Source organism: Rhipicephalus sanguineus, chromosome 3, assembly GCF_013339695.2.
Source record: "Rhipicephalus sanguineus isolate Rsan-2018 chromosome 3, BIME_Rsan_1.4, whole genome shotgun sequence".
In the NCBI taxonomy this organism is placed as follows: domain Eukaryota; kingdom Metazoa; phylum Arthropoda; class Arachnida; order Ixodida; family Ixodidae; genus Rhipicephalus; species Rhipicephalus sanguineus.
Genome location: NC_051178.1, coordinates 171408428 through 171432384, shown reverse-complemented (window position 1 = coordinate 171432384; position 23957 = coordinate 171408428). Strand labels below are relative to the sequence as shown.

The window sequence follows — 23957 nt, the reverse complement described above, 5'->3', positions numbered from 1 at the left end:
CTTTGCCTATACACAGGCACCGCTTTCTTGCGCGTGCATGCCTGAGCGTTCGTTGGCATTCGAGAATATTTCTTCTCTCTCTCTATTTCTTTCCTCTATGATCTCTCCCACGAACGATAAAAGCGGCTGCTGCTGGTTGATGCTGTCCAGACGAGAGTCGTATCAACGAAGATCAGAGTCGAATCGGAGTGCCGATGGAACAACAAGCACTGCGCGCATAGCCGCGATGAAAGTAAGAATATAGCGACAAGTGCCATGTAAGATTCAGTGGCGTAGCTCCTGAACCGCGCATCGCACTTGCGCAGTCGCAGACGAGAGGGGGGTGGTTTGGGGTTTCAAGCCCATCCCCAGCCCACTAAATCTTTACATTTTGTATGCGTATATACACGCGCACGCATACAGACACACGCACGAGCATTCAATAGGTCGTCGGACCGCACCCCCCCCCCCCTCTCCTCCAAAATTAAATTTCTGGCAAATCTAAAAGCTGTGTGCCGAAGTGCTAGACTGAGGACACTTTGCGACGGGAGACACAGTGCGTTTGTCAGGGGTAATCGGCGGCAATTTCACTAAGTTAACTACCATAACGCAGCGTCGAATGCTTGTGGTGCAATATACGGTTAAGGACAGGAATATGGAGGCAGACCTTAGGATGATAAGAAAGTAAAGCACACCGAAAATTGAAGAAAAAGAACTAAAAAAGGAGCGCGGTTCTTGTACACGAGTGCGTCCCTTAATAAGTATTAATATACGACACGCAAGCGTTGCAAGTGTCAGAGCTTGTCAAAACGCTTTCGAAGCGTTTGCAACGCGGACATGCGCTACCCTTACGCGAAGCGTTCTTCGCCACACTACACGGTTGTCGTACAGACGAGACAGAGTCGCAGGTGGAGAGTGAGCACGCGTGCCGACACCTGAGCTGTCGAGCAAGTAAGCACTAGGAAAGTGTTATTGCAGAACTTAATGGCTAGGCGAGTTGGCACATTTTCCAAGACAGGTTAAAAGGTGCAAATATACGCACCCTCAGCGAAAGAAAATAAAATGTGAAAAGACTGGTTTTCTCATTTTTTCTTATTTATTTATTTCACTGCAAGTGCGTGCGTTTGTGCGCTTTTACGTGTTGCAGAGAATGAAGCGGCGTGAAGAACATAAATTGGATACTAGCAGTCAACCCTTCTAGTATGCAAGCAAAATAATAAGGTAAAATGCCACGCCCTTCGGAGCTCCGATCACCAATGAATTGAGATGAAGAGGATGTCAACAACGCGCAAACACAAATATTCGCGAAAGAAAAGAAAGAAGGGCCAGACCCGATAGAGGAGATCACTGAAGACGTAATAACCAATCTCCTTTCCTAGCATCATAATCGCGTGAGTAAAGGGCTACGCCGCGCGGAGACAGCCATGATAAGACCAGAAATACGAGCCATAAGATAACCAAAAAAGAAAGAGAAAAAAAAAATAAAACGTCGCACTCAAAAACAATTGAGCGATTGAGCCGGAAAGGATGAGCAGCCGGTGACAGTTAAAGCGCGCTTTGGAAGAACGAGCGACGGCGGGGAAACACACAAAAGGGTCTCAAAAGGCAGCGCGCATATATACAGCGCCGAAGAATAAGAGACGGGGGGTTGGAGCGAGGGCGAGCCGCAGTGAGCTGCAATCCATCACGATTTCCCAGCACTTCGTATCTCCCCCTCGCCCTCTTCCCCGCCGCCGCCACCGGGATTGAAGGATGTGCTCGGCGTAGTTTGCTCTGCAAGCTAGGCGGCGCAAGAGGCGAGGAGACGCCTGAACAACGGGATCCCGCCGCGAACAGGAGGCACGCCGAGCTAGAGGGCGCAACTGCATACACACGCACACAGACACTGTCCCTCCCAATAGATGGATGGACAGACAAAGGAAAAGAATAGGAAGTCATTGGCATGAAAGCGAGATACTAATGGCCCGAGCCGACCGGGGGCACCACTGTATTGATCTCACCCTCTCCAGGGGACAACGAACACGACGACGAGTCGGCGGAAACTATAGGTTGGGTTGCTCAGTGAGCCCGTACCGCCCCCTCACGTCACTTACGCACTGCTACGGGTAACGCCGATGCGGTAACAAATATTGAAGCAACCGCTACGGACTGCACGGTGGATGACCGGGGAATTCCCGCTATACGGCTTATTAAACAATTACGGCGAAGCTTCGCATCTTGTCTACCGTTCAATGGCGCTACAGGATTTACGATCGGGCTTTGTGCCGAACAATTGAGGACGAAAACCATACGTGTAGGGGCGATTGACCGACGCTTTAGTAACCCGCCTCGAAATGCATGCGTGTATATACCCTTTCTTTTCAACTGAAATAAGCTAGAGAGAGGGCGAGAGAGAGACTTCAATAGGCCTCGAGTTTCTATTGTATGCCACGTACATGCCAGATAGCAATTAAGCCACATACTGCATAGTGGAAGGATAATAAAGCTGAGTTATCACAAATGGCCTACATCTTCACGGGCGTCCGTTCGTTAAACGTGGGAAAAGCGGATGCCAGTTGTTCAGCGAGTTCAATTGGTGCCTCTCCGATGAGATGACGTGCTGTGCAGAATTACACCGCACGTGCTTTGTGGTTACAAGTTCTCGGCTCTTACATGCTTGCGCTGTACTTGTCCAGCGGTCAGCGATAAACGTGCCCCCTGAGACTACTCTATAGGCGGGCGGAGTACATTTGGCTCTTTATGTGCTCTTTACATTCCAGGTTGCTACCGCTCTCATAGGGGCACCAACCGGGAGATGTGCGTGTCACACGACCTCCCTTACGCCAAGCATGTGAACTCTGCAACAGCAAACGTTAATTGTTCACATCGAACACTTGCAGAGCATATACCGATGCTAATAAAGAAGGACATATAAACTGTTGCGTGTAATTGAAATATAGAAACAATGAAAAGAGAAGGGGGGAAGGTGATGAAAATGGACAAAAAGACAACTTGTGGCATGTGGGGGACGAACCCATACATTTCGAGTAAAGCGTGTGGTGCCTCCGCTAATAAGGTTATAAAATCATTGGTGGCTGTACCCCGTAAGTACTTTTGGGTTTCCATTATTGCTGTTGCGTCAAACTATAAACGCTATATGGCAGCACCGGAGTGCCAGTGTGGCATACGTAAAAAAAAAGAAAAGAAAATCCTGTTTGTTTGTATCTTTAACATCAGTACTCCACGGAGAACGCGTGTTCGGGGATAACCCATAATCGAACCCTTCTTTCTAAACCGCATAGCCATTTGTTATTTTTCAAACGCACCGCAACAAAACATTGCTCACATTTTTCTTTATTTTTATTTTTTTTTTGCTCCCCGGAATGCGTTTTGCAACTGTCCCGCCCTTGCCAAAAAATAAAAAAAAGGCGTTGAGTTGGCGCAGCAATTTTCTCGGAAACAAGCGCGAACGGCGGCCTAACGCCACTTTCATCCAAGCGCTGTGTGCGACCTGTTTTCGCTCGTGCGTTCAAGGTTTCGAGTAATACCCTTCTGCGCGTTGACGGGAAAAGCAACCGAGGAAATCGCTGCCGTGTAAGCAATGACAACGAGCCTGTAAAGAGACATGTACTCAGAATAGGAGCGTAATGCATTCCTGCTTCGAGGTCGACCGAAGCTTGTGTCGTTACGCGAGACACATCGAGCAAGGGGGGTGTGACACTTGACGAGCCAGGAGAAAAGAATGCAAGTTAGTAACGCGGGCGAATATATACGCAAATAACGGGCGCGTTCCATCGCTCCTTGTTGCTGCTTTTGAGCGTCTCGTGAAGGGCACTTTTCGCACGCAGTGAGCCGTGTTGCACGACGATCGGAAGGAGGAGGCACTTCGAACAATGAAGCAACGGTTGCTCCCGAGAAAAGTATGCGAGGGCTTCGGAGAGGGCAAGTATGAACAACGAAAGCCATCGAGGCGGCTTCGATCTCGACGAGGCCGAACGGACAACGTTGGGAGGGCAAGGTCGTCGTAGTCAGAGAGTGACTCATATGTGGAGGGTGACTCGCGGGGCTCGCGCCCCGATCGAGAAAGACACAGGTGGTGACTCACGCCGCAACGCAGGGTGGCACATGCGCGGGGCCCTTCGACAAAGCCTTCCGAGGTAGGCTCCGGTCGGTGCCGGCTACTGAAACAGGCAACACGTGGTTGGAAGGGCGAGGAGGACAAGAAGGGTCGATCGTTCAACCCCGTTGGCCGCACCGCTACCTGTGGCTGGTGCACCGAAACGAATGCGAGTCATTGGAATCCGACGGAGAAAACGGAAGCTATCTTTGTAATCAAAGCAGATAGGTGTGACGGTGTGCGTTCGACATTTTGCCCCCCCCCCCCCTCTCTCTCTACTGAAGACGTCAGGGTTACGCTTCGCAACATATACACCCCCCCCCCCTTCTTCCCTTCTTTCTATATCTCCTTTTGTACACAGAAAGAGCAAGTTTGCGATATCGTATACAATATCGTAAGTTCTAGGTGGATGACACTTATACAAGCGACGTGTCAGGCACGACGCAACGAGTAGGCCCAACGTGGTTTCCGAGGCTGGCGACGCGCCCTGGCATGCGCGAAACATCAAATGCGAACGCCTAGCAGATCCACGGCACGTTTTTCCAAACGTAACAGAAAAAACGAAACAAATGGAAGCCAGTTTATTTCCCGCCTGTTTGAAGAGAACCACACTAAGAAAGAAAGAAAGAAAGAAAGAAAAGAAAGAAAGAAAGAAAGAAAGAAAGAAAAAGAAAGAAGAAAGAAGAAAGGCGTAGCAATCTCTCGAGCTAGGAAAATAACGTAATCGACTGGCGGCAACTACATCATAGGGAGCGAAGAGAATATATATATATATATATATATATATATATATATATAATATATATTATATAATATATATATATCTATATCTATATACTATTAATATATATATATTCTTCGCATAATCGCAGACAAAAAGTAGCGAGCCCCACTGCTCTCCCGTCTCTTCAGCTGACGTGAGTCAACAGCTAAAGGAAATCCACCCTTCTTTGCTTTCTCCTCACTCCATGCACAGTGTTCGACGAGTGCAGCTGTTGCTTCCCGAGTCCCCCTTGACTCCTAGCTGTCTTTGGGACTTGTTTTCCCTTCGCATCCGCGAAAGAGCTACAACACAGGCAGCCGGCGATAACTTGCGTGAAGAGACAAGAAGATCGCGCCGCCGACAGACACTTCCTCAGCGGCCCATCCCCCTACCATCCCCCCACCCCCCCTGCTTCTGCGCACATAAACGCGCCTTTCCGCCACTGGCAGAAATCGAGATGGCTCCATCGCAGCGCTAATGCTAGACCCGTGCCGTCGTCGGCGTTTATCGCCGCTGTCGATTGAGGCGCGGAACCGTACACATCGAGCGTCGCACGCTCTTCTCCCCACCACAGCGGCTTATACGTCTCGAAGTGCGCGGAGAGTACACTGACAACTTGAGGGGGAGAGGACCGCACATTTCCGCTCTCGAAACGGCGCGAACGCGCACCGGCTGTCGCGTTGACAAGCAGCGAACCGACAACTTCCTCGCGATTTCCAAACTTCCCCCGTGTCCCGTCTCGCTCACCCATTCCCCTCCCGCATCCCTTCGACATGGACGACAGAAAAGTTCGTGTTTTTCGCGCCGCACACGGCGTCGTGTCTTGCCGTGTCGATATATATCACTTCCGCCGGCAAGTCAAGCAGCACAGCAAAAGCCCCAGCCCGGCGCGTACCGCTACTCTCCTGGATTCGCAGTGCAGGAAGAAAGGAAGAGCACCGGCTGGAACGAGACGCAGGGGTGACGATCGTATGGATGGATCGCGAGGCTCTGGTTGTTCTAATCGTACTCGGGACAATGGTACTTCAGGTCCCTGCCGGAAATTTCGAAGCCACGACGCGAATACATGTCAGCTGCTCGGCAAGTTAAACGCTATTGAAAACAAATTGCTAGTAAAGGATGGCGGTGTATTGGTGCCGGACACTTATCAAGGGTGTTTCAAGTGGAGTTGGATAGGAGTTATCGCGATTACGTCGTTTCCGTAAAATCCCCTCTCTAGCCCTACCCTAAGCAATATGAGATTATGTACCTTTAGTAAGATCGCACGCCTCGGCCATGAAATACATCATATGCGAAGGCTCGTTATCAGGTCCCTTTTCTCGATGATATGTTGCGACCCTTGAATAAGTAGTTCTTTGTCTAAAGGATAAAATTGAAAAGGACATGCCGGCTGACAAAGTCGTAACGCTGTCGTCACGAGGTGCTTGCACTGGGCAGCGATGCACCCCTCCCCCACCACTCCTTCTTATATCTCCCCATTTAACAAACTTTTAACACACTACACCTTCGAGCACGAGCAGCACCAGCAAGTCATTTAACACATGTGTATTTCGTACTATTTCCTTCTCGTTTTGCCAGAAGAACAAGAACACCTGTTTTGAGAATGACCAGAACGAGAAAGAAAAAAAAAATTTTAAGGGAACGGAAAACCAACTGTATCACCGAAGAAATTCATTAGGACCAACCGAACAGACAAGGGCTTCGCTCTCCGGCATGGAGGAATACCCACCGGAATACAGTGCCGTGCCATTGCGTATACGGCACTCTTCACTGCAAGGTTCATCGGACGGTTCCTTCCCATCGGGTTGCCTGTGTCGGCAGTCTCCCACGTCTCCGTATACGATCGCGCTACTGCAGCTCTCCCACCGTACGTGTCCCAGCGGTTCAATCGCTCTATATCATCTTCAAGAACAAAAGGGAAGCGCCTGCACAGCGCGTGATACTGCGGCGGCCCCTCCCTCTTCTTTCCATCTCATTCCGATCTCTATATGGCCGCGCAGCTTTCGCCGTCGGCACACAAAGGAATACCGAGTCGGGCGAGAGAGTACATCCCATCGGCCAGCAACTGCGCGGCTATCAAGTTCCACCTATGCCCCTAGTCCGCATGTAATGCGTCTCCCGCTCGCTATCATTACTTCCGTGCAGCGAGTCCGCAAACTGGAGATAACACGTAAGAAGACTCGTTCGGTCAGCAAGCGTTGCAGTACCTATGGAGCTTATCCTTGTTTAGCGCGACAGCTTCCGGTCGCAGCCATCTTCGCTGCTATCGAACCGCAAGACGCCAGTGGTATTCTTGCGCGGTAATTAAATTGCAAATGTATGATGAGGCTGTCCCTAAAGCATCGACTACAGTATGACACTGCAGTGCACGCAATTATCAGCTACAGAATGAGCGCAGTGTCTCTGGAAACGGAGCTGCAGAAGGAAACAGCAATTCCTCCCCCGCCCCCCGCGCCTGTTTTTTTTTTTTTTTTCTTGTTACCTGTACTGCACCGACGCATCGGCATGGGCCACAAGAGGCGGCACCACTTCGTCTCTGCCACGGAACGAGATTTTACGAAAATACCAAATGAACAAACGATCGATGCTCTATGCGTAACACAGGAGACGAGAACGCGGTTACAGACCCGGACGTCTACGCGAGGAATGGGACATTCAATGCCTAAGTTCCTGGTACGCTGGTGCGTATATACAGCACGACGAATCTTGCTGTGGATGTGTTCGGTTCATTTATTGGCAGAAGTGAAGTTTCCAGATCATTATGCACTCAGTGTAGTGTAGGATCTATAGCTGCGATATATGGACCATATCGTTACACAGCTCCTTCGTAAGATTCTCGTAACAATAACACTCAGCGCGAAGACTAATAGCACAAGACAATCCGCCGACTACGTGCTATGTTCTATTATAAACGAAAAATGCAGCGAATTCGACGCATTTGCTGGTATCTGTATACGTAAGACGCGAAGCTTTGACTTAATGCCTTCATTTAATACTATATGCAAAAAGGCATAAAAATTGGGGGCCGCTTAAGCTTCGCTTTTAAGAGTTGAACGCGATAGCGATATCCTGCCCCTAGTGCGCACTTCGAACACTACGAGTGTTTAACAGAATGCGCGCACTAAGGTGTGTGCCTTATGTAATGGGTAGCATGCTTTAAACCAGAAACTTTTTCGAAGTAGAGATGCACCCACTACGTGGTCTGAAGAGAATACGCGCAGTAATGTATGTGCCTTTTTGTAATGGGTGGCTGCCTTTAAACCACCAAGTCGTTAGGATATTGACATGGTGAGACGCCCGATGGCAACGTACGCTTGTACCACGCAATATTACTGCGATATTACATCTCGTACTGTGACACCTGTATACAGGACGCGTATTTTTGGGAAGCATCAAAGTTACTTTCAGTGCAGCTCCAAGCAGAGGCGTGGCTGTGTGGTAGAACACCTGCTTGCCACGCAGACGGCCTGGGTTCGATTCTCACTCGGACCCAACATTTTTATTATTTATTTTATTTGCAGCTTTTTCGATTTTTCGGTCACGGACAAGATGATGATTTTTCGCTCACAACCAACGGTGCCGACGCCGACGGCGGAATTTCTGCGATACGAGCTCTTTAACGCTATCGCGTTAAAAGGGAAGCCATTGCCAACTATCTAAAACTGCAGAAGAGAGGAGCTTACATAACCACGCGAACTCAGGTGCGCGAAGAATTTTCGAGTGCACAATTATTATACCCGACGCAAAAAAAAGAAAGAAAAAAAAAGTCATGCGCGGAGAGGATGACGTGAAGAAGGACGAGCAGACCAGAGGGAAACTTGAAAAAGCTTCGCAGACGTTTTTTTCATCAAATAAAGGCAAAATAAAGGACAAATGCATGCAGGTAATTATAGACCATGTTATTCTATCCTCGCACCCACTTTCAGAGCAATCGAACGTAAGTTTGATCCCCGTTATCACCCGTCGGCGAGGCCAGCTGCACACAGGGATTACACACACACACACACACACACACACACACACACACACACACACACACACATATATATATATATATATATATATATATATATATATATATATTATATATATATATATATATATATATATATATATTGTAAGAATCACAAACGAGGGGAAGCTGACTGGGATGACCATCTCCAAGCGGCTGCGTACGCAGTGAACACGGCGGTACACAGCTCTGCGGAAACTTGCCCCTACGAGATTGTCTACGGGATTGCCCCTACGATAGTGCCCCTACGAGATTGCCCCCACGAAGGGGGACCGGCCGCCTATAGGGTGCTATACGGTCGTAAAAATGAGTAGTCCTTGGAGGGAGTACAGCCTTAGATACGTGTACATATTTTTTATAAAAGACATCTCACACTTTCTTTTTTAAATATTTGCATACTATGAATGCATTAGGGACCTCCAGGAAAGCATTTGATCAGTACAACGGGTTGCATCAACGTAAAAGAAGCGTTGTTAAGAAAAAAAAAGCATGAAAACTTCAGCCTAACAGAAGCATGTAAGTATGATAAAAGGGTATGCATTCAACCGCACAAACCAGTACTCAACGTCTTCACATGAAGAAAGGCCTCACGTTTTCTCGGCGAAGAAACGCTTAATTAGCGTATACGAGGAGTCATGTATAAAGCTTTCATTCTATATTCTCAGCGGGGCGAGCGTCGAGTACAATTAATCACGTCAGCAGGTTGATTAATTATTGTTTGCTGGCTCGCTATAAAAGAAGGCCAGCGAGCGAGCACTTCGCGATAACAAGGGGGAGAGCGCGTTGCGAAGTGCGACGCGCTGAAGACAACGAGCTTGGAGGAACCAAGGGCACGGGATCAACGAGAGAGCCGTGGTTGAAGGGGCCGGATGTCTTTCAGCCTTACACCTCGCGTCATCTTCACCTTCGGTGTTTCCTTTTGTCCCTTTGTGCGCAGACTCCGGCTATGCAGCGTGTCCGTCGTGTTACAGCTCACTGTATTCGTACGTATAAATGCGACATCTATGAAGGGCACAGGAAGACACGAAGGTATCCTTTGCGTCCTTCTGAGTACTCGGTTCCCAGAGAGTGCGCGCCAATGACACCTTTACATTGTATATATCCTGCGGTTGGTGCAAAGGCAAGCGAGAGGTCCTGTATATATACCACGTGAAGAAACGCTCGCTTATCCTGTTAGTGTGTATATGTCGTCGTTCACGGGCTGTGTTTTCGTTCAAGTGACGGGTTTGAGATAGCGAAGAAGTCTCAAGGACGGCTGTTTGCGGAGGTTGGTGATGCGAAACAAACGAGCGCTACGAAACGGGAAACAAACGAGCCTGTGTTCTGTGTGCCTTCTTCTTTATGTCCCCGTTTCTTAGCGCTCGTTTGTTACGCTATATACGTTAGTCCGGCGTTCGCGCATCAAATCGTTCACTTGGGCTATTTGCCCCGGCAGGGCAGAGGCTCACGCATTCCGACTAGAAGGAATGTCCGACAGGGAGAAAGGTATCTCCGTGACGGTGCAACAGCTTGTCACTAAACGTGAATGCGTCATATCCCCTAAGTTTTCCGCGAGGAAGTGGATGACAAAAAGAAAAAAAAAATCAGAATTGGCCTTGGAACCTTAAAATTTCCTAACCTGAGTCTGTATACGGTTGTTACACAACGAATTGTCGTTCATATTTACTACTGACAACTATGCCAGCGAATTGCAGCTCTCAAAATATGTCATTTCACGGCGAACTGGTGTGGTAGCTACAATTAATCGCCTTTCCTTCAAGGTAACAGTGTCATGTGGCGGCTAGTACCTGTGCTTGCTTTAGTGAAGGCTAAGTAGCCGCTATAGTAGACACCCGCCGCGTATTACGTGCCGTATTCACAGCCACACCTGTAATCTCCTTCCCATCCTCTTTAGTAAGATTACAGTGCCAACATATGGAAGAAAACTAGCAAACTCGAGTGGTGTCCGAACTATTCCGTAAACTTTCATATTATAGCACGCACACACACACGACCGACCTGCGCACTAATACGTGCACAATAGTCAACGTCGCGAGGTGATCGGCACTTCCCCGTCATATCAAGGGGACGAGGACAACGAAGGCAAATAAATATGCGAAGCTCCTTTTCGGCACTGCAGAACGTCTCGACCATGCAAGCTATACTGTGGCATGTAGTATACGCCATAACCCGACTATACGGGGCCAGTGCGGTTATCGCTACTCGGGTGGTGGAGCAGGAGACCGAATGGGGTGGTTCCCGGGACCCGAACAGGTCTGACCAGTGTACTCCCCCCTTCTAACCCCCCCCCCCCCTCCACATGGAATGCTACACCGCGCTCACAAGCAACGTGGGGGGAGGAGGGGGGAGGGGATCTGGAGAGCTCCGGGTCTTCGGACTGAACAGGGTCCTGCTTTGCACAAACGCGATCTGCACTGTAGGCCATCTCCTATATATGTGCCCGCATGCCTGTATACAGCAGGACACAAATTGAGGAGGAGGAGGCGATATTTGGACGAATGCGTGAGGGGGGCAGACGTGAGTCACCGCTTCTTCCTTTCTTCTTTTCGTCGTCGTCGTATTCTTTCTTGTTTAAACCACGGCCAGAGAGCGTCATTTTTTTTTTTTTCGGTTGTGTGCGCTCGCGCCTATCAGTGCGTATATCGCCGAGCGCACCTTTATATATACACGCAGGTCTCGGCACGGCCCAGGCGACGTCCGCCCATGCAATAAAGAAAGGACTGCTGGAGCGACCGGTTACATCCTTCCTCAAAGCGAACGGGGTGAATAGGAAAGGGTGGTACAGTGTACACTCAAACGCGGCAGCAGCAGAAACTCCGCAGGGGGGGCGTCTCGCAATATCCTTCAATCTAAAACCGTCCTTCTCCTTTCACCCTTCCCAATTTTATTCCTTTTCTTATATATATCGTTCTAGGGTCAAGGAGTCCACGTCTCTCAACGCGTGTGATAGCCATCCTCGCTTATGGAAGGAGAGGAGGGCCGATGCGGGGCACGTCACACACGACAAAACATAGGCGACGGTGGTGCATGGTGGCACCCGCGCGTCTCGTCGTATCGTATAAGGACCCGCTGTTGCAGTACTGTTTCTTCTTTTGTTGTTTTTATTTCTTTCGGGGTCACCCAGTTTTTTCGGGGAGTAATGGAAGAGAAAATAAGAAGAACCGTTATTGGAACCAGACAACGTCTCGCGCCCGCCCACCCCCCTGCGGTGGTTCACTGACGGGTGATGCGCGAAACGAAATGAGATGAACAAGGAGGGCGGGAACGAGTTGGCGGCGGAGCAGGAAAACGAGAAAGCTCGAGAGAGGTAGACAAGAAAAGAAAAGAAACAAAGTGTGAGACGCAAGAGGATCGCCGTTCACTGAGCGCGTGCACGGTATACACACACAGCCGTCTGGAGACCCATATTAGATGGGTGCCGCTGTCTGGAAGGCGCTACATATATGGAAGCCGCTCGCAACGCTCGCCTGGTTTGGCTACCCTACTGGCGTACTATGCGAAAGAGGGACAGTTGCCTGTTGGCTTGCGATGATTAGACATAGGCAGAAGAAGATTAAGAGAGAGGCAGGGAGGTTAAGCCCGGTTGGCTACCCTGCACTGGGGAAGAGGGATGGAGGAGGAAACGAAAGGCCACTGTTGTTGCCGCTGACGCAGTACAAGTTCTGTGCTAGACGACACAGGCGGTGAATCGGACCCGTTTCCTTCAGAAATAGGATCACAGTAAACAAAACTCATGCTGCGACCGTTTCAATGAAATAGACAATTTTCTCCCCTTGTCAAAATAGCCGCCAATACACGAAAAAAATGTTGCGAAATTCGCGACTTCGAAATTAAAAGAAACAACAACAAAAGAAAAATAAAGCCGACTGGTGTTCCCCTTTTCTAATCGAGTTTTCTTTTGTTTTTTACCTTTTCACCATTGAATGAATGAAATATATAAATTTTCCTGTCTACATTGACCAAACTTACAGTGTAAACTGACTATATGCTGTTGTGGTATAGTGTCCGTTGTAGGCAAAACGGGCGCATGGTAATGTACGACAATGACGGTACATTCCCGGACTTTCAGCACAATTATACAACAGATAGAAGGAAGCGAACAAGCAAACAGGATGACAACGCCATATGTCCGGCGTTGCACGCACCCTCTCCTCCCTCCCATTCCTTTTTTTTTCTTCTTTAATCTAGAGAAAGAGATCAGACGGTGACCCAGATACGGTGGACCAGAGGTTATTTGGCGTTGTACGATTCTTGTAACTGCGTGCGCTGCGCACTATGCGTGGGGGCCGGTGCTATCGCCATAGCGTGCTGCGACGCCTTCCTAGCGTTTGGATGATGAGGAACACAGTAATTTTTTTTTTTTTCATTCTGTGCAGCAAGACGGCGTAAGCCACGCAGTTGCATACCGATCGGCTGCGTATTACTTGCATAGTGCGAAGCTACGTCGACTATGTACGTGGGACGCTTTCCATATGTGCCAGACACCACGCCTTGACACCCGAACAGACTCTTGTGAATTTCTTGAATAAAATCTTTACCACCACCACTTCCACGTGCAGACTATATATATACACACTTTTTGAAATGAAACAATGTAGCGAGTTAGGACGCTCAAGAGGAAAGGGCAAAGGAACACGAACACCACGTAGTTTCTTGTTCTGCATGTAGTGAGGACAAAACTGCGGTGACAAGCATACGGGATGCTGTCTGGCCCCGGCTGTGCGGACAGTCCAAATTGCAAGGTATGTGGCACTCCTGAGACAACAGAACACCTCTTGTGCGTCTGCCCACGATATATCACGCAAAGAAATGCGATAGCCACCGTCTTGTTAAAATCTACGAAACAACAAGTTTCAGCAATAGTTCTGTTGGGACCACCACCTCGTCATCAGCGCGATATTCTGAAAGCGCTGAACAAGTTTTTTGCGCGAGACAGTGCTCGACAAGAGACTGTTAATAGTTTCTGGACATTCAAGGTTCATCGCCACCTTCCTCCTTGTCAACACCTTCTCTCTCCCCTCCCCTTTCCTAACGCTGAGTAGCAGGCCAGAAGATTGATTCAGGCCGACCTCTCAGCTTATCTGCCACATTAAACCTTTCTCTCTCTCTCTCCCCGCGATGACAAGCGTAGTTAATGGTTTGCTTTTTCGGTTGGTTATCACTGATTACGGTGATAATGAGCTGTGATGAGTGCGAGACAAAGCAATTACCAAGGCCGCCGGTAGGCCACGCGAGAGAAAACTGAGGAGAACGCCCTAATAAATGACCTGTCGCTTCACGATGGACCTATATAGAGCCGCATTAGAGCAGCTACGCATATAGGAAGCATGGCGAAGAGAATAACAGGGACGGCGAAGAAGAAAGAGGGCAGAGGTTACGCGCGGATAAAAGATCTGGCCTCACACACGCGTGAGGGGCGGCGCTCATTTGACCAGAGGGGGAATCAAGGAGCCGCCGCATGATGCGTCGCGGGAACCGCGTTCCCTGTAGTAGCTCTCGCTTCCTCACACGCTCAGCAGGCGTTCATCGCTTCAACGCCATTGTACTCGCGTTCACCTCGCCTCCACGGCGACCCAAAAGCCCCCGCTCTTTCAGCTCAACCTGCGATGGTACGGGCGGTGGATACACGTGATGCAGAGAGAAAGCGTTCCCCCGCCCACGCCGACCGTATTTTGATGCCAGCATGGGGTCTGCTGTCGGTCGGAGCCCCGGCGGCACAGCATTATATATGGCGACGAGGAATTGGAAATGACACACGCCGAGGCGGCCGACTGGTCTCGGCGGTAATTGCTTGCGACCGGGCGACGGCCGGCGCACGTGGGAAAGAAAGGAATCAAGGAACAAACAGGGAAATTTAGGTCTCAAAGAACGGTAGCTCGACCGCCGAACAAGGCAAAGCGAGGAGGGGCAAAGGAAGAAGAAGACAAAGCTCGCGGTTGGATGACGTGTGCTCAGTTGAATACCGCACGACGCCCCTGGTGATTGGGGAAGTGTGGCTGTGGCTGTATACTTTTGGAGCCCACGGTGTGAGACGAAAATGTGAGCAATGCAAAAAGCCGAGGTGAAATCCAAGAGATCGGCGGCGAAGAGCAGCGAGCCCCGTGGGGAGGTCGAATAGAAAGCTCAGACTGAAACCGCCATGTTGGACTACCGACATGGTAGGACGCGAAGTTTGTGATGTCGGGTTAATGGTACCAGTGCATCGCATGCAGGTTCTTTTGTTATTCATGCACAAAGGACAGAAGAGTTCCAGCGGCGGCGTCGCTATCACACTGAAGCAGCTTAATCGCCACGTGATTATGCTGCCTTGACGTCATCAATGCCACCATGTCGGAGTACCGGTACGTTAAGAACCTGCATGCGTCCATGACGTCGCTTGCAAGCAATCAATAGGTCGAGGACCAAGAGAGAGAGCGCAGTACGAGAGCTGATAAAACGGATAAAAAAAACAGAAGAAATGAAACAAACCAGAAAAGCGAAAAGCAGCTAAGAGACACAGAGAAGAACAAAGGGCGGGGCTGAACCCTCGAAAGTTTCAAAGGAAGAAAAAGAAAGGACGCCATCTATACGTGGACACCCAAATGCGCGTGCGCTCATGTGAGCCTCACAAGACCGTTTCGTGACCACGTTCCGCCTGCTAGCGACACAAAAGAAGACAGAGCGAAAGAGAAAGATACAAACACAAGGCTTGTTAAAACCGGGGCAGGAATACGTGAAGGGGGGAGAGAGAGAGGCGGCACAATGTGTGTATCGACCGAACAGGAAGCGCGACGGAGTCGCCGAGACGAACGCGAAGACGCGTGCATGCGCAAGAGGGCGTGTACCGCCGCAGCATGCAGCACAGACGACGTCCGGCGAAGACGTACGCGCGCACACGCCTTCCATGCAAATAATACGCGCGCGTGCACACACAGCGGTGGAGAGATCTCGATGCACACGCCCAGTGCTTCACGCGTGCCTTTCATATAGCGGGGAGGCCGCCAGTGTGTGTTTGTACATATATAGGCGCAGTGCCGTTCCATCATCCGTTGGCGGCGACAGACGCTGCGCAGCCTGAGCCGTGGGGGATGGACGCGCGCCGTTGCTTGCTTGCTCGCCCAAAGCTCGCATTCGAAGAGAACAGAACCCTCGGGTCGCAGAGGAGAAAAGAGACGCCGTGCGCGGCACTGAAACAATGCACGCGCTCCCCTCTTTTAGGAACGTCATGTCCCCAATTCGCGATACCGTTCTGGTTGCCCGTTGCTCGAGTGCATCCTAGAACAAGCGCACGTTTTCCTAAGGCGAAAGCCTTAGATGCCACATGAAACCCGAAAAGTGACCGTCAGCGGTGTCAGCACGAACTTTCCAAAATGTATCACAGATGACGCCATATGTGACCGCGTCATTAATTTGGGACGTAATCATGGCGTCACCATGACGTCACATATGATGACGTCGCGATGACGTCATCATATGAAATGGTCGCTCGACCAAGGGTGAGCCGATGCCGGAATACGTGCAACACCACATGAGATGCAGAAAGTCTAGAGGGGAGGGATCAACACATTTCCACTGAGAGAAAAAAAAAAGAAAAGATTCTTTCGCCTTGCAGTCGCTTTAGGGGAATGCGTCAAGGACCGCGTGTTCTTTTTCATCTCTCCTAATGGATATTGTCAGCAGCAAATGCCGCTGCGACTCAGTAAGGAAAGAAGCTTTCATCGTTGAAACTAGCCAGGGTTGAAGCTATACTAGACCCTTCAGCTGACAAAGACAAAACAAAAAAAGAATAAATGAGGGGGAGAGGACAAGGAAAGGGAAGCGCATGTTCCCGTGATTGTTTGGTTAGTTTATTATTCCATTACTGAAAACAGCAGTCACATGACTCCTCGATGCGTATACGACTGTCACGTGCACGCACTTGAGGTGAAACCAATGGCAATACCGGAAACTATACGCACATTAGCAGCATTCCATGCCCCTATGGGAAGCCTTGGTGCGACACACCTGGCGAGCGCGTTGTGCCGCCCTGACTGCCCACAACAGCCGCCGCTCTATTCAGGCCGCAGATGTAACAAACTACACCAGTGCAGTGTAGCAAACCCAAGGCTCAAATCTGGTTAAACTCATTTCCTTTCCTCTCTCGAGAAATTTGCAACGAAATGGAGAGACATATGATCTCACAGATAAAAAAAAAAGGATTCCGTAGGCAATATATATATATATATATATATATATATATATATATATATATATATATATATATATATATATATATATATATATATATATATATATATATATATTGTATGGACTTCGGAATCCTTACATACGGATCACGAGATGATCACGCTCTGACAACTTGTAACACGCACAGCCACGCTGAAACATTACCCCAATGTCTGTGCGCCGCGCAAGTTGAGAACATCTCATCATCGCGCCAGTATACGATAATCATCATAACGTCCGAGAACTGCTGATGAAGACATGTGGTAGTTAACCTGTGTTTTTTTTTTTCTTTTACGTTGTGCCCCGCCACGGTGGTCTAGTGGTTATGGCACTCGACTGCTGACCCGAAGGTAGCGGGATCGAATCCCAGCCGCGGCGGCTGCATTTTCGATGGAGGCGAAAATATTTGAGGCCCGTGTACTTAGATTTAGTTGCACGTTAAATAAGCCCAGGTGGTCGAAATTTCCGGAGCCCTCCACTATGGCGTCTCTCATAATCATATCGTGGTTCACAGAACGTTCTCTGGGCGCCGCCATAATACCCTTCGGGCTGTGCTAAATAGGTGTGACCTCCCAAAATTGCACTGCCGGGGCTGCAACGTCAGCCTTTGTACTCCCATGTCACAGTCCACAAAGGAAGTGTTTCTTCTCTCCAGTGAAAAGGTCTGTACTGCACAAAAGATCACATAACAACCTATAGATCGATCCGTTTGTAACGTCACGCTTAATGTACGGGTCGTCGGCATTTAAGGTGAACACCTCATTAGTATTTAAGAGCTCATAGAAACTTATGTCTCATGCCTAATTGGGAAAACTATTGTTGTGTTTATCGACATGTACCGTCATTAAACGTCGTATAACGGACATTTTCATCGTGAAGTAAAACAAACGTCCTAGTTTTACCAGCTTGAATAATAATGAGGTGTTCACCTTGTATGTGGTCGATCCTGTATATACCTCAAATCGTTGTCACATGGTGGGCAAGAGAGGTGTGATCAGGCATCGAGATAGGCATAGAACTGACGACGATATTGGCAAAATTTCAAGGTCGCCGGGATAACGTTAAGATTATCCGTTAAAAACCACGCCAATATCGGGCTACGTAAAATATGCGTCACGCGTAAAACGCACTTTTAAAGCTGCATGAATGCATTAGTACAAAAGGATATCCGCAAGTTCGGAGTTCATGAAACAAACAACAGAGCAGGCTAAGGGATGAACACCAGGTCACTTTGACAAGAAGCCACCAGGACGTTATGGCCTAGATTGCCAATATATGACCCACGACGGTGACTCGGCATATAACGCTAATAAAACAGCCCAGAATTGCTGCGAATTATAGTTAAGAGCAATAAGAAGAAAACGCATGTAATTCTTGTTAAGGTCACTCCGTCGTTCACTTCTATTTGCTTTTCCATCCCCAAGGATTCCGATGTAGGCCTCCAGATCACAGGCACGTGCCCTGGATAGCATCCTACCAGTGTATATTCGACGAACCACAGAAAAAGCAAATAAAGTAGTGCAAAGCCGCAAGGGACGACAATCGCCGGATGTTGGCACGCGAGACGGAACGCCTTCGCAAGAAATTCGGCGCCGCATTCGTCTTTCTGAAAGGCTTCGGCGGAAGGCATCCAGATGCATGTCAAGACTTATTGCTAACACGACGGGACAAGCGGCGGACGCCAAGTAAACGGTATCGGAGTGACAGGGGGGCTGCATGCGACGCCGTAGTCTGTGAGCCCCAAGGATTCCGAAGCGGGCCTCATCCAGATCCACGATTCATTCTTCGCGTGCGCTCGACACACGCGCGTGCTCTCGTGCGTAAACATGTGCACCCCCCCCCCCCACTTCGCTCACTTTCAATGTACGCACACGTATACACACAGGCGCGTGTGCGTGGCACAGATGGCCTCTACGTACCCGCCTCGCCCGGACGGGATAGCATGTTGAACGGGCGAAAGCCGATTCCTCAGCAGCAGTCGGACAGCTCTCTGTCGCCGCGACAACGTTCCTTGCTTCCTCCGAAGAGACGTGGACAAGATCCCGCGATGAGCACACAATGAACACGCGCGCACGGAGCACTGGCTGTATGTACAAAAGGGTCGGGCACGCAGACTAGGACGTTCCGTTCCGTCAGCACCGGAGAACGCGCGTGCACTGGCAGTCAGCGTCAGCAGGCGCGGTACACAATCCGGCGGAGGAGACGTTCGAAGGAGGAGAGAAGGGCGCTGCTGCTGGTAGGAGGAGAATCTTACGTCGACGAGCGTGGGCACGAGTAGCAAAAAAGCCGCGGCGGGCGAGCAGTCAATGACCGCAGAGGCAGGCGAAGGCGCTTGTTTCCGCTGGGGGGTCCCCGCAGCAGCAGCAGCAGAAGCAAGCAGAAACCCGGCACCGAGAAAGCACGCGACTGCGGCTCTCTGACGAAAGCCACAACACCGCCGCTGAAACAGCCGCCCGCTGCGGCCAGTCAGTCAGTCAAGGGGGGATGTCCCGGCCGACGCGATCTGGATGACTGGATGGTGTGGCGGCTGCAGCAACCAGCGTCCGCCCGTCCAACGCCCACCACCGCCGACACCCTTTCGTCGACGATTCACCCCCTCCCTCCCCCCTTACACCCCCCATCTCAGCTCTCCTCTTTTGGCGGTCCACGGTCTCTTCTCCATCGGGAACCCGTTACGCTGGGTCTGCGCTGGTTTATTTATCGGGGATGAGGAGGGACAGCAGCCGGAGAGAGAGGTTGCCAGGGGGGTGGGGGGGGGGGGGCTCTTCTTTTAGCAGCCCTATCTCTTTGCCCCCCCCCCCCCTCCCCATTCAAGAGGATGCTGCTGAAGGAGCTTCGCGACGGCGGCAACGACGAACACACAAGCAGGAACTGGCGGCGGCCGGCGTATAGATGCGAGACCCCGATGTTACTCCGGCGGTCCTCGATGGGAAAGGGTGTGTGTGTCCCCCTCCCTGTGCCGCTGCCCTTGAACTCGGGCGCGGCACACACCGATCACGGTGGCGCAGCTCTTGCCCTTTATCCTCCTCTTCGATTCTTCATGCAGTGGAGCCTCATCATCCTACAATACCTCTTCTATAGCATGGACCCAGCGAGCGCGCGTGTGCGCGATCTCGGTGATCTCTACGACGACGCGCCGTGCTGGGATGAGAGAGAGAGGGGCTAGATTGGCGGCGGTCGGGAACAGCTCGGCGGCATCAGCCGGTCGGCAGGCGGTCTTGTCCAGGTTCGCGCGCATTATATTCGGGTCAGCGACGGCGCGAAGTGCGCGACAGAAGGCGGAGAGGTACATCGGAGCTTCGAAACGCTCCAAAAAAAAGTTTCAAAAGAGAGAGATTGCATACGCTACCACGGCACGCGCGCGGCAACGTCAGCGCGTGCATTAAATTTATTATTATTACTTCTTCTTTTTTTTTTTTTTGCATACCCCACAGTACGCTTCTTCTAGGTAGAGCGAGACCGGTACTCTCGAAGGCTGGTAACGGTGGACCCGATAACAATCGCCGATATCTCGATTGACGGATGCGAAAAAAACGTGCCGTCCTCCGAAAAGCGCGCGTGCGTGATAAGCTGCGAGGAGGCGAGAATGAGAGAAGGTACGGGAGTCGACGGCGTATACAGTGGTATTCAGGAGGAGCACGATCTCCGAAAACGATGTAGTTAACAGATTGGCGCGCCGCGCGAGTGAGCTCGCTCGGTCGCCCCGATACATCCGCCGAAGAAGAGGCGTGCGGTTTTGATTTGGCGATCTACGCGGCGCGGCCCGGTCCATCGACTCTTTTACCCCCTTTTCTTTGTTATTCTTTATTTCTTTTAATTCTGACGGCCTGAAGTGAGGAAAAGAACTCGAAACAGTATAACAATGCAGGTCGAGTGGAAAGGGCCGCGACGGCGAAGAACCCGTTCGTGACTGCAGCGTGGAAGCTGCGCGACCCAGGCACACTCGAAAAAAGTCTGAGCCATCGATTTGTAGGGTGCACAGACGCGAGGCGAGAGGGGTGCACTTCGAGAACGGGCGGCAAGCCGCACTTGTGGAGGCAACGAGGATCGATGGGAAAGAATAAGACGTTGGAACGGCGAGCTCGGCATGCAGTTGTATCGCTGGCTTGACTTATATGCAGTCTTGCACGAGTCATTGAGCACCTGCGCAATCGTGGCGTGCAGGCGCGCTGTCCAATTGTGCGTCCGACATACATGTACATATAAGGCGTCGCGAAACTGGCGCGGCTGGCTCAACCTTTAGAAGCATTTCAGCCAGACCTGAAGTTCTATGCGCAAGATTGGTTCGCGCGAAGAAAAAGAAATTCTGTTCCTTCACGCGGTTATAAAATGAAAGAATGTTTCAATATAGCAGATGAAGTGTACATGTTAAAAGCTCACGAACAACGAGTTCGAATTGATATCATTATGGGAGCTGCTGAAGCCGCGCACATCGCAGCTTAGATTACTCTGGGTTGCGTTCGAACGCGTGTTGAGAAAGGGAAAAGTGCAGGGCCCATCTCAAAGAAAATGAATTGAGGTTAGTATAACGGACACAGCAATAGAAATCATGGTTAATACACGTGGTACGGCGGAGAGGAAAGGAAAAAAAAATGCGCAATTACGAGGCGAACTTCGACGGCACCAGAGCTTACAATACTGCTTCGACTGCCACGTAACGATCAGGGTATACGCGTCATAAAACGGGATACGGGTCTGCCTACGCGTCTTTAACCGCGCTTAGCGCTTTGTATAGTGAGCGTTTCTATGTGATCTTCGCTCCACATGACGTACGAGCGAGAGCAGGCATCGGCAGGCTGCCTTGGCAACCTTCCATGGCAGGCCACTGTCCGAGGATGCTATCTTTGGCCACTGGACTGACTCTATAGCCACGGCTCAATAAAGATCGCGTTGTGTGTTTTTTCAACCTAAACAACGGTGGTCCGGACGCCTGAAGGAGAAGCCGTCTGGTCAAGGTGTGCTTCCAAGCAAAATCGTCCAATTTCCACTCGCCCTTGCAGACATTCTCGCCAAATACTGCTAAAAAAGAATTAGACTTCAATGCCGGCTTCTAATTATACACAGAACAATTCTCTTTCCTTTATGCGCTGTTTTTCATCATGAACATGACGCTGGTGCGTTGCATGAAATGTAAACGGGTGCGGAAAGCGCGCGAGGGTTTAACTGCGCGCTTTGAAGCGCGACGCGACACTATTTTTGCCGAAGAATGTAATCGTCTTTTAAAGGTTAACGACAAGCGTGTCAGCTCAAGTGAAGAAAAGCGTCAGAAGAGACCTCTTTGATAAACGGTTCTGCTTATCACCCCAACCGCCTTTCCTTGCCATTTGCGAGTACCGAAACAAAAGCGATTTCCGAACTGTCAGAACGGCCTCGCTTATATTCGCCTGCTACACACCGCTCAAAGGCTAACACAACCTCTATACACGATATTTTCGACGACCCCTCAAGAACTGCCCCGGTTTTATATTTAACTCTCTGAAAGGCGTTTGCGAAAGCTAGCTTCTCCGCTACAAGACTTCGTGTGCGGGGAAGCCTACCTCAACGGTCGTATCTGTTAGGAAACATAAGGAACTTCCTATATCATATGCCATCGGCGTATATAAGCATCATCGACTAGGTTTCCCTCTACAATAACCAAGACCACTGACGTAGTAACGGAAAGATTCGTTTAGACAAAGTAAGGAAATGATAGGCTCCTCACAGATACTCATTAGAAGAGACCGAAACCTCGGCCCAGGAGTCATCGCAACATCATGATGTATGTACATCGGGTGTCTGCGGCATCCAATAGGAACGGCTCCCGACGCTCCTAGTGCTGGAGCTGAGGTACTGACGTAATTAATGCAGAGCGGTGGAAGTAATATAACGTCCCAACGAATAGAAGGACGCAGTCGCTGCCGTCTTTGTAATAACAACTGAAGAATTCTTTCCGACGCAACAGATAATATAAAGACCCAACCGGTCGCACCCTATTCAATTACCCATCTGTATGAACTGGTTAACCAGGGCGCAGTCATAAAACCTTCACGAAGGCTGCTGCCGATGGGTCACTGTGTCACGCTCGCCGTTACAGAAAAAAAAAAAAAAACTCCGCCGAAAGATTGAACAAAAAGAACAAAATAAGAGCACGACCGGGCGTGTGGAAAGAAAGAGCGTGTAAAAGCGATGCACTCAGCAAATTGCTTGCGTGTTTGCGTAAGAAGTCCATCCAGCAGAGTGACCTAAGGGGAGCAAGAAGTTCGAACAGCCCAGCAGCTGAAAAAATAAACCGTGTGAGACATTCTTTTTTTTTTCTTTTTTTTTTACCGCTGCTCGAAACTCGGCAATGGACGACCGAGCGTACCGACGGTTGAATTCGTACGAGAAAGTATAACACGCACCGGAGAGGATAATGTGAGTAAGAAATTCAGAAAGGACCTGTGAAAGAGTGCTCAGTGGACACACACAGCATCAAGCGATAACGGAGGCTGTCGCGAGCGTGCATGCTTCGTTAAACTGCTACACAAGCGGCGGTCCTCCTCTCATTTGCAGTGCAGGCCTGCGCGGCTTAAGAGCGGCGGTCACCGCGGCCGTTCCGACCGAGAAGGGGGTGGCGGCGTTGAAGGGAAGGCCATTCCTCGAGTCGGCCCGGCGGGGCTATAACGTTATGGCGCCCGACAATTACCATAAAAGCCGTCGCCGATGTGGCGGCGCATATATATATATATATATCCAAGGGCTAACTGGCCGTTACGATAACAGCCGTATAACGGGAGCTGGCAGTGCACTCTTGTCGGCGGGCGGTCGATCGAACTTCACTGGACGGATGCTAAAAGAGGGGAGGGGAAGGGGGGGGGTGCTGTTGCCGAAATCTACCGAAGGGCAAGAGAGCCCGTTATCGGGAGGGCCGGTAGTTTCGGCGA

General features: G+C 50.2%; 1 protein-coding gene across 1 annotated transcript in view; it reads right to left on the bottom strand.

Annotated features, from left to right (window-relative positions):
* LOC119387662 (uncharacterized) overlaps positions 1-19223 on the bottom strand; it is a 39789-nt gene extending 20566 nt beyond the window's left edge. Inside the window, exon 1 of the mRNA XM_037655124.2 lies at positions 18975-19223. Coding sequence (XP_037511052.1) covers positions 18975-18999 — 25 coding nt within the window. The 5' untranslated portion in view covers positions 19000-19223. The remainder of the gene's footprint in view (positions 1-18974) is intronic.
* Positions 19224-23957: the final 4734 nt, after the last annotated feature.